The 15009-nt window shown below is 46.8% G+C and overlaps 1 protein-coding gene and 1 non-coding gene across 3 annotated transcripts in view; both read left to right on the top strand.

Moving 5' to 3' along the window:
* Nucleotides 1-11314, top strand: part of NTN4 (netrin 4) — a 47521-nt gene extending 36207 nt beyond the window's left edge. Inside the window, exons 6-10 of one of the 2 annotated variants that reach the window (XM_085321319.1) lie at nt 827-1040; nt 1672-1784; nt 3550-3618; nt 5731-5901; nt 9716-11314. In XM_085321319.1, the coding sequence (XP_085177445.1) occupies nt 827-1040; nt 1672-1784; nt 3550-3618; nt 5731-5901; nt 9716-9852 (704 nt within the window). In that variant the 3' untranslated portion in view covers nt 9853-11314. Of the gene's footprint in view, nt 1-826; nt 1041-1668; nt 1785-3549; nt 3619-5730; nt 5902-9715 lie in introns of both variants that reach the window. The other variant, XM_085321318.1, reaches the window with a different exon arrangement.
* LOC146586420 (U5 spliceosomal RNA) lies at nt 5935-6050 on the top strand. The gene has a single exon (XR_014897818.1). It is a non-coding gene; the product is annotated as a U5 spliceosomal RNA (small nuclear RNA).
* Nucleotides 11315-15009: the final 3695 nt, after the last annotated feature.

Raw genomic sequence — 15009 nt, 5'->3', positions numbered from 1 at the left:
AATACATGTGCGCAGCAGTAAGTATTTTAAGACAAAGCACAGCTGTGTTACACGCAGTGGCTTTTCTTCCTATTGCCTTCACAGCTGCAAAATAAATACATGGATTAGAACTTGGTGAAAATTTTCCTTCCAAATAAATTTTTCACAGGAAATCCATTCTTTAAGTAAATGGGAACTTAGACAAAAGTATTCCAGGGAAATTCATTTTTTTTTTCATCAGCCAGATCCCAGAAATTGAACTAAATAGGAAAGCACAGTGATGCTGGAGGATTTCACAGGAGTTATATTTTGTTTGTTTTTGACAGGCATCTCCCTTTCTGGTGCCGGCTTTTCAGCTGGGCACTTTCCCGTAATACCGGCTCGGGAAGCCGACTGAGGGGACTGGTTTCCTTCCCGATTCGTGAGCGCGGCCGTTTCTCCTGCCGCGTCCCGATGCTCTTCCCGGGCATCGCCGGGCCGCGAGGGGCTTGCGAGAGGGGCAGAAAGCGCGCCCCAGCCCTGGCAGCAGAGGCGGAAGCTAATCTCTCAGGGGCTGGGGCAGCCGCTCCTCAACGCTCCCGAACGACGGCTTTAAAAGCAAAGAGAGAAATCAAAGGCAAGCTTCGGCCAGCCTTTATTTTAATTAAAATGACCGTTTTGAGGGGGTCTGTAGCCTCCCGGCAGCAAGAGAGTTGCAATTACTTTGCAAGGCGATTGTGCTCGGACGCTTTTCTCTCGCGACGAGGCACCGGGCTCCTGCCTGCGCGGCTGTTTTATCGCGTACGTAGCCGGACCGCGCCGGGGCCGCGCCGCCCTGACGTTGCCTCTCTCTCCCCCGCGCCCACAGCCTGCGCCTGCCACCCCCTGGGCTCGGCCACGCTGCCGCTGGGCCCCGGCACCTTCTGCGACCCCAGCAACGGCGACTGCCCCTGCAAGCCCGGCGTGGCGGGGCCCCGCTGCGACCGCTGCCTCCTCGGCTACTGGGGCTTCGGCCCCGACGGCTGCCGGCCCTGCGACTGCGCCCGCCGCTGCGACCCGCTCACCGGCGGCTGCCTGGGCGGGTGAGTCGGGCCGCCCTCGCCCCCTCACGGGCCGCGGCGGCAGGGCGGGAGGGAGGCGCCGCGGGAAGCGCCCGGGCGTAGGTGCCCCCCGTCGGGAACTGGAGGGCGGAAGCGGGAGCGGAGGCCACGCGCCGTCTATAAACGGCCAGCGGGCCGGCGCGTTCGGGTCGGTCGTCCTCGGGGCCGCTGCGATGGCGTTTGGGGCTAGCRTCCTTCGTATCCCCGGCAGCCGCTTCCCGCTCCCGCCCCGGGGTGGCACGCGAGCCTGGCGGAGAGCGGCGGCGTAGCGGTGCCGCTGCTGCGACTCAGCCGGCACCGGCCGCGCCGCGCTCGGCGGCCGCACGTTGAGGTCTCCACCACTCGTCTTCGGAAGAGCCTGCTGCCCAGATCCTGCATCTCCCGCTTTTTCYGTACTGGTGATACTCATAGCGCGGAAATTCCTGTAGTGCGTTTTAAAGATGGATTCGTAGCGTGCTCGAACAACGACCAGACTGTTCCTTCTGGGGGGAGTGTTTAATAAAATCAGGACGTGCGGAGAAAGTGGAGAAYGGGGCCCTTAGTGGTGGACGGAGGGGATTTGTGGCGGGGTGGGCAGGAAGGAAGGCTTACCGCGTCCCTCTCCCTCCAGCAGCGCAGACGTAGACTGGCATCACGAAGTGCCTCCCTTCCAGCCGGCGCTCAACGACAGCGAGCCAGCCTGGGGCTGGGAGGACGAGCAGGGATTTTCGGCTCTGCGACACTCCGGTAAGGCTGCTGCTTCACACGTGCTTCTCTGCCCCTGCCCTCCYGCTAGGAGCCCACGCGGCAGCAGTCTCTTGCGCTGGTTGGTAATTAATGCCTTCACCGTTAGTTGCAGGAGGGAATATGCATTCCCGTATCACCTTCTGCTCAGCCACCTCCATCCCCTTCACYAGCCTGAAGACCCTTCAGGCTCATTCAGACAACAGATATTAAGACATACAAAATCTAGGCAGATTTCCAGGCTCAAAATCTGGACTCGATGTTTAGGTGCCGGTGAGACAAGCATTACCTGCCTGCATTTTCAGCCCAAGCTCTGAGTTTGAAGGCTTTGCTGTAAGCTTAAATTAGATCATTCAGTAATTCTGCTGTGTAAGTTTTTTAAGACTCTTTTTGTTTTGTTTTGTCCACAATGTTTCAAATGTGTCCTTACATTTACCAGACCTAATCCGTTTTGTTGGACAACCCAAAAATGTTATTTAAAGCATAATGCTTGCCACYTAATGGACAGAGAATTAGAAATTTTCTAAATCAGAATTTTTGCACCCGGAGCCCACAACAATTTTGATGTTGATTATAGCTTACAATGCAGCTACAGACTGCCTCATATTTCAGGCACAATTTCAGTTAGAGAAATTGTTTTCCTCCCGTTCTTATAGTATGGACACTCTAGGTGCCACGTGTGGTTGTTGGCAGGCAGTCTGACCCCTCTGCTGGTGAGTGCAGAGGGACGACAGTGTCCATCCTCCCCATTACATACAAGCAGGCAAGTGTAATTTCCTGCATTTTCAGAAAGCTCTATGATAAAATCTTGAAGATACAATAATTGAGTTAATTGAAGGGAAAACGCCATCATTTGTCTGGGCAACTTCATTTTAAACATAAGCAAGTATATCATGTTATTCTTTGTTCTAAGATCACTGAAGTCATTAATCTACCTTATCCTCTACAACATTTCCTTTCAAAATTTTGTCTGGAACATTACGATGAGGAAAATACCCCAGGGAAAGTCCTGCTTATTATTTGCATCCACACACAAAATAATAAGGCCTTTGTTTTCTTTCTCTTTAATCAGTTAACAAAAAATAATTGCCCTCGGACTAAGACTGTACATTCAACCTGGATCCAAAAAGCAGGGCTTTTCACACCATGCTTGCGTTTGCACTGGATGAATACACCCTGCTGAGCCAGGCGAGGGGTTGAGACAGCTCAACCCCAGTGATGCAGCTAAAACCCCCTGTAGCCCTGAGACTTGGTGGGCCCTGACACAGAATATCGTGTCCTTGACTGGGAAGCCCTTGGGTTCTGGCCGCAAAGGAGACATTAAGCTGGGTAGTGGAATTAACTAGAAAGTTGGTGAGGTTTCGCTGCCCAGCTGTGGAGTAAATGAGCATAMTTTGGCATAATCAATTATTATTGATTATGGCTGAGCAAGTTAGAGAAGAATCAGACCTCCAGGACTGTGCAGGGGCCGCCTCTCCTGAGGCCTTCATGGGGAGATTTTGASCATTTCCCAGCTTTCTAAAACATGCTGGCTGCAGGTGGGCAGGGAGCCTGCCAGAAGGGCAATACTAGCAACTTCCCATCGATGTCAGAGGAGCCAAGATGCCCCCTCAGATGCTCTGTTTTCTCCCCAGCCAGACTGATCTAACTCACCAAAGGTGAAGGCAAAGATTACGCATCTTTTCACTCTGTCTATTCCCAAGCTTTGGTGAAGACGCCCATCTGTTGAGTGCAACACATAAACGTTTGCTTCATTTTCTTTCCACAGGTAAATGCGAATGTAAAGAACAAGTTTTAGGGAATCCCAAGGTCTTCTGTGGAATGAAGTACACCTATGGTGAGTTGCTGTGTGAGGTTGTTGGAGAGTAAAGGAAGGAGTTACAAGTCTGCTTAAGAGCAGAGGAACATCAGAGCTGCTGCTTGTCTCTCTGAGCTGTCTTAAATCAGCAAGGGCTGAAGAAGGGGTATAATGCAGGTTAAGTCTTCTACTAYAGCATGCAAGAGAAGATAGGTATCCCATGAAAGCTCACTAGGTATTTCACAGGACAGATAAACACTCTGTCTTCATCTTCACTATTTTGGAGATCGTTTTCAAGGGGAAATTATAAGGAGAAATATAGGTTTATTTGCAGATGTGAAGCTTTGGCTGGTCTTTCCTGCCCTCCCAAGGCTCCCCAGGGAGTTTGGCTGCATAAGAGCTTTCYCTGGTGCCAGCTGCTGCTCCTGGAGGCAGCGTCCAGAGCCCGCAGTGGCAAGGGYGCATCCTATCCCACCACTGCCTATGCTCAGTAACAGGCTCTGGAGAGCTTCAACCATGCAAACCCATGGGCTGCTTAGTCTTGAGACAGATTTTAGGCCTTTTTCAAAAGTCCTCAAATGTATTTCAGTGTCAAATAGACATTTTGGTGCCCCATCAAGCTTGGGGAAGCATCTTACTCTATTACCTACCACTCTTGTTAGCAAAATACGCTCTGTTAAAATCTCAGGAAATTGCAGGAAAACAGAGATTGAAGGGTCCCTGAGAGGCTGTCTAGGTCCGAGACAGACTTGAAAGCATTATTATTAAAAACGGATTGCTGAAACTGTATCTGTAGACCAGGTGCCCCAAGCATTGTCTAGAAGTTACTAAAACAGAATTATACCGAACTCAGTAAGGGCCTGTRATCACTGCACAAGACACTTCACTGAGAAAACTGCTCGGCAGCCGTTAGGAGCTTTGTGTGCAAAAACCCCTCAGGCTTGTACTAGTGAACCATCCTTCAGACCACTGCAGAGCAAGGAATGTTTTTCTAATACTCCCTTCCTTCGTAATCTTCCAGAGGTCTTTTGCACCTGTTCTGTCTCGTGCTAAAGTTGCAAAYGCACAGAGAGATAATCCATACCTCTGCAGGCTGCAGAGCAACCCACAAAGGGAAGTTCAAGGGGCCGCGAGTCATTGAAATATAGCCCTGGCTTAGTGATACTAGGAAAAAAATCTGATTCTGCTTTGCTTTCCTTCCCGAATGTGATAGTGACCGTGTTTAATCTTGCAGAAGATAAGAATTTTTTTTAAAAAGTTACAAAAATGCCAAGTTCATAAATCTTATCTAAAGTGCACTCAGGCTTCCCACCCTTTCATCACTCAACATGCAAAGTTATCTGCTAAACAGGAAAGACAGATGAGTTATAGGGCTCATCATGAGTTTCAAGAGGCCATACTGTGGGAGGAAAGGGTTTCCAGTGTTTCATAATACACACTCCGAATAAAGCACCACCATGCATAGTGCCTACCACTGCTGGCATCAGCACAGTCTGGGAGTTGCCCATGCACAGGCCCTGGGTCCTAAGCCTGCACCACGTGGGGGCACAGGAAGGTGATTGCCAGCAGTCACTGAGTCTCCCAATTCTAGCCCATCATATGTGGGAAACCAAAAGTTTGGAGTGTGTCTATGGGTATCTGTGAGCTCAAAAGTACCCACAATTTGCCTCAGTCCATACCAACATGTCAGTTTCTGCCATTGCTTTGGGTTGTGCTAGGTCTGCAAAAACTGGAGGGCTGACAGCAGGAACACTCACTGGGGCAGCTGTTCACCTCCCTGCCATACTGCTTTTTGCATGAGGGCCACAGTTTGCAAAGCCTCAGGGTCCATCCCTAAACCCAAGGCTTTCAGCCTGATTTCCAAAAGTGCTAAGGAAGCAGAAGTCTTTGCTGGGCTCCAGAGGAAAACAGGGCCCTCAAAGGTTTTGGAAATCAGGTCATTGGTCATCTCCTGCTCTCTGGTTGGCAAGTCCAAGGGTCATGGCCAGGCTAAACCACGGCCAACAACTGCTACTACCTATTGCTGTGCTGAGCCAACCCTCAATTGTTCATCAAGGACCATCAGGATAATTCCACTATAATCACATTATACAAAAAAAGACTATTGTGAATGGTTTATTCTTTCTTTGTTTTGAATTCATRTCTTCCTAGTGATAAAGACAAAAATCTTATCAGCTCATGATAAAGGCTCCCATGCAGAAGTCAATGTGAAGATCAAGAAAGTCTTGAAATCTACAAAGCTTAAGATTCTCCGGGGCAAGAGGACTCTCTATCCTGAATCCTGGACTAATAGAGGCTGCACTTGCCCAATCCTTAATCCTGGTAGGTGTTTAGTTTTGACACTATGAAAACAAAATACTCTGTTTTTTTCTTTGGATCATATAAATCTTTCACTTTTTACTAAAGATTTCCATGGAGAAGAACAGACATGAGTGTTGAGGAATTTTTTGAGGCTCCATTTCTTTTTTTCTTTCTTTTTTTTTTTTTTTTTTTTTTTTTTTTTTTTTTTTTTTTTTTTTTTTTTTTTTTTTTTTTTTTTTTTTTTTTTTTTTTTTTTTTTTTGTGGGTTAGATGAGTGGACAGCAAGGTGGATTGAGAATTGGCTGCAAGGCAGAGCTCAGAGGGTTGTTATCAGTGGTGCAGAGTCTAGCTGGAGGCCTGTAGCTAGCGGTGTCCCCGGGGTCAGTACTGGGTCTTGTTCAACTTATTCATCAATGACCTGGATGAGGGGACTGAGTGCCTCCTCAGCAAGTTTGTGGATGATACCAAGCTGGGAGGAGTGGCTGACACACCTGAGGGCTGTGCTGCCATTTAGAGAGATCTGGACAGGCTGGAGAGCTGGGCGGAGAGGAACCTCATGAGGTTCAACAAGGGCAAGTGCCTTTGTGGCCAGGAAGGCCAATGGGTGCATGAGGAAGAGTGTTGCCAGCAGGTTGAGGGAGGTGATCCTGCCCCTCTGCTCAGCCCCAGTGAGGCCACACCTCAAGTACTGCGTCCAGTTCTAGGCTCCCAAGTACAAGAGAGACATGGAGCTACTGGAGAGAGTCCAGCATAGGGCTATGAAGATGATTAGGGGACTGGAGCACCTGCCCCATGAGGAACAGCTGCAAGAGAAGGGCCTGGAGAAGAGAAGGCCGAGAGGGGATCTTATCAATGTCTACAAATATCTTAARGGAGGCTGTCAAGAGGATGGGGCCGGACTCTTTCCAGTGGTGCTTAGCAACAGGACAAGAGGCAACAGGCACAAACTGAAACACAGGAAGATCTGCCTGAACATGAGGAAAAAAATCTTTACTGTGAGAGTGACAGAGTACTGGAAGAGGTGGCCTAGAGAGGTTGTGGAGTCTCCTCTGGAGATGTTCAAAACTCGCCTGGATGTGATCCTGTGCAAAGTGTTCTAGGTGACCTTGCTTGAGCAGGGGTTTAGACAGGATGATCTCCAGGGGTCCCTTCCAACCTCAACCACTCTGTGATTCTGTGTGTGATTCTGTGAAAAGTACATCCCCACCATATTTATACAGATTTCATTCTCATCCCTCCATCCCCTCATACCGATGAGCTTAAATTATAGCCCAATGTTGATTAACTCACTGGCTTTTACATCATTTGGATTCCAGAAGCAATCTCTGTCAAATATCGATTTTCTATAGGAAAGCTTTTTTCATTCTCTAGACTTTCAAAGTGAAATTGCTCTTCGTGAAGCGTAATAACAGTATTACAGGTTTACTAGTCTCAGTGTATCTCCAGAGGGAGGCAGATACATATCACATCATAACTGTATGACATATCTTTTCAAAACTGGAGCTTATCTGAATCTGTATAAACACTCAGATCTGATCTAAGTCATACTGCTGTTCTGAAGTTATCATCTAATCTCAAGGGAAGATGTCCCTTTGACAGTAATATTAATTTGCATCCGTAAGGTAGAGAAGAAACTGTATTCTACCTTCTGCAGTGAGAGGAGAGCTTCAGCTTCTCATTTTTTTTCTCATCTTTAACTGAAATGAAGTATAATCAACGCTGATTAAATAGTCCCCTCTTATAGGGACTGGGAAATGCAGACTCGGGGTTTCCTTCAGTAGAGCAAAACTAGGATCCAGCTGACACACCTTTTTTATGACTCTAAGATAAACCAAGTTACTAATTCAGATAAAGAGTTTTCTTTCTATACTGTAAACATTTCACTTGGAAATCATCCTATCAAAATATAGACTTAAGTACTGAGATTTTCTTTAGATGTGCAGCATTAAGAACTTCTTTTGGGAGGAAAGGGCTGTCTATGAGGTTGAATCATGCAGAAAGGTTATTCATTGAAGAGATATTTGCACTCTTTCATCTCCACTGGAGTGACTGAATCTGGCTTTGAAGGCAATAGCACAGCTGTAATCAGGAAGTCCTGTCAGGTGCAAGGGTCAGATGAATCAGTGTTAGGCAGGACTTTTCCATTTAAAAACAGTAGGATCTTTGGATAGTGGTAAAACACCATAAATCCATAATTAAATAGATACAGCTGCTTAATTTTTCCATGTGCAATACAAAGGCAAGAAAATCCAGACACAGTTGCCCTAGTATAAACCTAAAGAAATGTCATGGAARCTGTCAGATATATGGGGCAGCCCCTCACCTGACATAAAGCTCTGAGACTCCACTAACCAGCGGAGCTTCCCTGGGTTTCCCCAACAGAGGGTAAGAGAGCATAAGCAATTAAGATCACTGTCATTTGAACATCGGTGAAAGAGTGAAGGTGCAAATGTTATGCAGCATTTGGCACCCTGGGTGTTACTCCCCCCCTCTTCYTGGCCACTTGCCAGTTTGCTGTCATACAACCCAGCCATCAGTTGCCTGGTATTTTAAGCTGCTGAAAAGTGTCTACCAAAAAGCCAAGTGGGCTCCTTGCTCAGATTTGCTACATTTTAGTGGAACAGCCTTTAACTCCGCAATTCTCTTGTGCAAGTGCTTCTCCACTGTCTTTCAAGCCTGGACAGGTTGGTCAGGGCAGGTATTTGCTCTTACGATTTACGCTGCAAAGCTTGGTGTTTCCTTGAAGTACAGCRGCTGGAGTCTCCTGAGTTTACACTCACGCATTACTCTCAGCTTTCATGTTAAAAAGAAGTAATGGAGTTTCTAAAATCTCTTGGCCCTAATGGGAAACTTCAAAGTATCAACTGTGCRCAGTTCTGGCAAGAAATAAAGACTCCAAACATTTATCAAATCCCTGCAGGCTGTTGCTCAGATGATGAATGTGCTTAAGTATCCCCATGAGGGAATGTTTACTACAAGCACACATATATATGCAGAGATTCAGGGTGAACTTCCAGGAGGACAGTAGACCGGAGAGCTCTCAATGTCCCAGCTGCCTTCTAGGGAACAAGCTCCCCTCGTAGTAATCTCAACTCTGCCAAGCACAGGCACAGAGAGTTCCTGCAAGTAGCACAGAGTAAAACTTACAGCTCGACCTAAATCTGGAGTGCTTCTGTGATCACTCTTGCTGTGTTTCTCTTGGATAGTCTCATATTTTTCCCCTGGAGTGCCAGTTGCCTTGTAAGAATTTACATATACGCTCATGCTCCAAACCACCGCTATATAAATCACTGGAAATGTCATTTCTGAGAAAATGAGATTTGCCTTTATAAAGAGGTTGAAAAGGAAGTTTGTCTACTCTCTGCATCTTACTTACCTCATCGTGTCAGTAYGATTTTGGGTAAGACATGAGCATTGTACCAGCCTGCATAGTCATCGCTGGAATGAACTGGACCAACCAATTTTGAGGCCCAGATATACTAGGGGAGGAGGGAGACAGGTGGCTGCCAAATGAATGTAATATCGGTTCATAAACAAGATAGAAGAATTTGTACTGCCAGCTCCCAGACCTCAACTTCAATTTGTACGTAGAAGCTAGCAAAATCCAAGTTTGTATACTGCATCTCACTGACAGCTAAGCCCCAGGGATTGTTTTTGCGTAAGTATAAATATAGTTAAAGATATACAGATATATAAAGAAATCCGTATATTTAAATATTTCTCCATGTAATCGCTGTTTGCCCAGTAGATCTTCAGCATTTTGCTAACTTTGCTGCACTAATAGACCTCTTAAGAGTTGTTCTGTGCAGCACTTGACCACTTTGCTGATTTGCAGGCTTGGAATACCTGGTAGCAGGACATGAGGATGTGCGGACTGGCAGACTCGTGGTCAACATGAAAAGCTTTGTCCAGCAGTGGAAGTCGGCCCTCGGAAGAAAGGTCCTAGAGATTTTGAAACGAGACTGCAATTAAAAGTGCACAGCCACCTAAGGCATTTCTTTATGCACAAAATGCAACCTTCATGGAGAGAAGACCTCTTGGATGAAAACTGGAATGTAAGAAAATAGTTCCAAAACGTGTAGTGAGATGTTCTAATTTGTAGGCGYTGTCTGATTTAACCCTTCCCTGTCAATTTTCATTTACTCTCCTGTAGCTTCTTTGCAAGGGTGCTTGTGTGAGCCCGAGGCCATAGTTATGCTGAGGGAAATCAAAACAAGGGTGGGCTCTTGTCCCACTCCGGTGCAATTCTGGAATAACTCCTATGAAGCCACCCCAGACTCAGTTGTCACCCTAGAGAGGCAAAGCAGGCTCCACTGTCACCAGGGTAAATCCTGAGCGGCTTCCAGAGCAGGGAGATGCACCCTGAATTTATGCCAGTGTGCTGTGGGGAAGAGAGGGCCAAAGTCCCCCGTCGCTGCACGCCTTGCTGGGGGCTGCAGGGGAGGTCTGCAGTAGTGGGCAGGAGTGAATTGAATTACTCTGCCTCTGCAGAAGCGTGGCGAAGAGCAGATCCCATCCACCGCGTTGTGTTAGAGAAAAGCCGACTCTAGAGGGTGTAATGTCTCTGAGGTTTTGTCCATGAAGGGTTAAAAAAATGAACCTATCCCAATGTAAATATGTCATTGTATAAAGCACTTTACTACCTGCCACTTCATGGTGTGGAAAGTCTAACCGTGTTGGGGAAAGAATTTGTTGAAGATGGCACAAGAGAAGAACTCATTAAAACAGAAGCACTCCTGAAGACCCCCAGTGTGGACAGCGTTAATGGTATAAAGGGAACGGCCAGCCTGGCACTGGCCTCTCAGCGTATCTGAGGATGCAATTTGAAAGATAATATATTTGCACTGAAGTCCCAACTTCAGACCAGCACTTGGACTCCATGGGCAGGACTCCAACGAGACTTCACAAACAGTATAAAACGAAGAAGAGACTTTGAAATAAAAAATACAATTGCCAGGGGAGAAAACTCTGCCTGCAGGAAAAGGAAYGGATTATGAGAACGGAAAGGACTCTTATTCGCGTACGACAAGACAGTGATTCATGGTGGGCCTGGAGTTTATTTTATTTTTATGTTAGTATTTAAAACTGAACATTTGATTTGTTTTCTTCTGTGTTTTTGTTTGCAGTATCTATGGCCATTATACTTCCTCATTAACACCAGTATGGAATATAGCACAGTTTACTGCAGTTTTCAGCACTAAAGTATATCTTTTCTGTAAAGCATCTTTAAACACATTGCATAGAGTGTATTTTGTTCATGAATGAGAGGAGAAAGAAAAGGAAAATGTGCAACACCATAAAAGCCACAAGTCTACCRATCCACTTTGCATATGTATTTTTCTTTCAAGGTCCTGTGGACTCACAGAAAATGATACTATTTTGGTAATTTGTTTTTATATCTCATGTATGTAATAAATATAATATGATTTCAACATTTTCATCTCTGGTTACTGCCTACGCCACTGGCAATGTGGTGGTCTTCATGCCTGCACAAAAGAGCATAGGATAAAGCAGAATTGGATGAGGGGAAGTTGTCACGGGGCATAATTTCKCCTCTGCAGGGTAAAACTCACTATAAGGAAAAAGGCCAAGGCAGCATGGATGGCTCACAGATGGCTCCAGTTTCAGGTCTGTTTTGGGAGACTTAATAGACCMTTCTCAGAAGAGGGGAGATTTCTACCTAAAATTTTTAAAGCTAATTAGATCCTTGCATCCATACAAACCTCATGGCTGAGCTGCAGAGCAGTTTCTGACAGAGAGTAAGTCAGGGATGGTTTAACTCACACTCACAGTCTAYGTTTGAAACTGTAAAGGGAAAAGAAAAAAGGCTGTGGGAAATGAACACTGTGGCAAAAGGTCTATAAAAACGCCACAAAGTGAAATCRAGCGTCAGAAACGAGCGGCCAGAGGGTACAGATGTAACGTGCAGCACGGCAGCACCTCCTTGGCTAGCTAGGTGGGCTGTTAATGAGTGACCACCGCAGGAATCAGCTCGCGGCGGTGCTGGTTTCCCATCGGCTGAGGAAATGCAGAGGAGAGACCAGGAAAGGCTTCTCCTGCAAGGTCTTCCAGCATGCAAACAAGTTCACTTCTTCATGGAAGAACATGGTTTTGGGAAGTCTCGCATCCCTTCAGATCTGTGTGGGTCTATATGCATCTATAGGGTCTTTCCCTTCACTGTCCTGGCCCTTCCTGCCCCATCRGGACAGGACTGCAGCCTCATCTTCATCTCTGCTCCTCTGCAGCATTCGGAGCAGCATGCACTCCCAGCCTGCTGGCTCTGTGGACACTGGACAAGGCAAGGTGGGCTGAGATGAAGAAGGGCAACTTCTCAGACCAGTRCCACCAGCCCTCAGCAGTGCTGACTGCCAGTCTTCAGCATCTCCCTTTTGATTTAAAACTTTTCAATTTAACATGCTTAATGTATTCTTAATTTTATTTTCTTTCAATGTCATTAAAAAAACCTTTGCAGTGATCTCTTGATTAATAAGGTGACGTTAAAGCTGAGGGATGTGAGCAGAGGGGGTATAATCCCCAGCTGGATCTAGCCCCCCCCACAAGCCCTGGTGGCTGCAGTGGGAAAAAGCGGGGTTTGCTTACAGCACCTTCTCTGACCCCGTCTTAGACTTGGTCAGGGCCAATTTTACAAAGGAAATGAATTTGCTTCTGTCAGGGCTTGCCTTTTGCCCAGAAAACCTGCCCATGGGAGATTTCTACCACAGAACTTTTGCTGAAAGGAGAAATGTCCCTTTACTATAAACAGGCAAGTGGGAATATCTCTCATCTTCAAACCTACCAAGGGCTCTTTGGATTTTGCTTTTKGCAGGATTACAGGTGTTTCCTAGCTCCCTTCCACTGGGATTCACATGGCTGGAAATACCAGATAGCCCGAGCCATAATGGCTGGACAGACCAGTAGCTCCAGGAGTTGCGGTGCCTTGGCCAGTCCTTCTGTGTGGCAAAAATCCCCTGAGCACACRTTCAGTTTTGAGACACTCTCTCTCTATACAACCAGCAAGACAGCTTTATCATACTACCCATCCAGAGCTGGTAATTTGCCAGAGAGTACAGCAATTTTGTACCTAGCTGACACACACAGGGCTATAACAAGCCCTGATCAGTCAAAACTGTCTCCCCTGCAGAGCAAGACACCAGCAGTGAGGCTGCGAGACACATTCAGCTTTTGTAGCCACAYGTCTTCCACAGTGTTTTTTCCAGTAACAGTACAAAAAAATGCATCCTCGCCTCTCTGTCCCTTGTCTTATGTCTTAGCTAGGGTTAGATCAGGGTGATTAGATCACCTCTGGCAGGTGCCCTGGAAATGCTATAAAGCAAAATGCTTTTCACTGGACATCCTACTTGGATTTACCAGCAGCACTGTGAAAACGGATGGTGAGCTACAGCTTATCACAAGGCCTYGTGAGGTTGGTTGTGGAGAGAACATGTTAGAAGCAGCTTTARCTTCCTCTCTGAATGGGGACAACAGGAGAAAGTGGGTGTGAGTAAGTGCACATCCAAACTGAGCTAGATGAGAACAAGTAAGTCAGAGCTCTAGAAGTGAAAAGGGGATGTAGATCACCTACGAGGCTGGGAGAGCTAGAGTTTGGTGGGACAGCCACTCTCCAGGGACTTCAGTTGCTAGACCTGACTTGCACATGAACTCAGCATGACCAGGAGATGCTCTTACTCCAGACCTGAATCTTGACTGATTTTTTGTCCCTGTGGCAAGGTACAGAGTAGCAGGCCTCAGGTTTGAGTGCTGGCCCAGGGGTCTCAGAGGCCAGAGCTCAGCCGCAACAACTCGAGTTTTAAGCAAGCTAGAAACCTTGATTTGTGGGTGTGGACTCTGAAGCTGACTAAACTGGGCTGTAACCTCAGCTCATATGTCCCATGGCAYGAAGTTTTCTCAAACAGTTCAAATCACATCTTCTTTGCTCCTTGCTTAYTTGAGAGTAAACAGGATTGATTTAAAGATAAACCAGCTGTTTTGCAAGCCCATGCTGAAAGAATTAAAAAGCAGTAAACTATGTAACTGCAATGCATTACAATGCGATGAAACCAGGGACTTTGCACACTACTGCCTGAAGGATTAATTGTGCCTGCAGTGAAGGGCAGAGTGAGCAGGCCATCCATCAGCAAAGTGGGAAAGCAATCTGACTTCACATAACCCCTCTGTTCACATGAGATCACCTCACAGCAGCAGGACAGCTCGCCAAGCCCTTTCACAGCTTGAAAAGCATGTTTGGATAGCTAAGTATTTGTAACTGAGTGAGTTCACGGGAGTAGCTTGCCTGATTTATCTTTTTAATTCTATGTTTTATGTATATAAGAATACAACATGTTTTCCTACCTACCTGAACAGCAGATTTACTGCTCAGTAGCTCTAGGAGTTGTGGTGCCTTGGCCAGTCCTCCTGTGTGGCAAAAATCAATGGCCCCATCATAATCATCATCAGCAACAAGGCACACAGCATCCACAAAGGGGGTCTTTTCTTCCAAAAATACACCTGCAGCCTTACAGTCAGCAGTGGCTGAAGAAGGCAAAGCTCATGACTTCCCACAAGCTGGGCTGCCCCTCTGCAGCCAGTGCTGCTCCCAGCAAAAAGAGAGAATTGAGCATTGAGGCTTCAGTGGCCAAAGTGGTGGCAGTGGCTCTGAGAGCTGCACCTAGATGGCAAGTGCTTTCCTGCCGCATGTAGTCTTTGAGCAYCACTGCTTTGCCCTTGAGCTCTGCGTAGGCTCTGAGCATCTCCATTTCCAACTCATGAGGCTGGATCTATGCACAAATAGGAGACCTTTTCAGCTCTTTGTGGTGGGTTCACACACAAAGTCTCAGCAGATACTTCAGTGCAAAGGAACRGGAACATCCACCCCTGACAAAATGTATTAACAAGTTTTCTATACCCTCTTCCACAGGGCATGTTTCTGAGCCTGCACTTTGTGTCCTGAGGGCTGTCAGGACCAGGAACCAAACTCAGCCTCTCCACGCTCTTTCTCCACTCTCCTCTGCCATGCTTGATATCTGTGGAAGAAAGCAGGCTGAGCTACCCATACCCACACCCGACTTTTCACCAGCCTTAAGCCCAGTGCTTGGAGAAGGTGGTACTTCCCCTTTCCCAAAGGTGATCCAA

Source organism: Rhea americana, unplaced genomic scaffold, assembly GCF_003343005.1.
Source record: "Rhea americana isolate MKP2758 unplaced genomic scaffold, rheAme1 scaffold_69, whole genome shotgun sequence".
Lineage (NCBI taxonomy): Eukaryota > Metazoa > Chordata > Aves > Rheiformes > Rheidae > Rhea > Rhea americana.
This window is presented reverse-complemented; position numbering and strand designations above follow the sequence as displayed.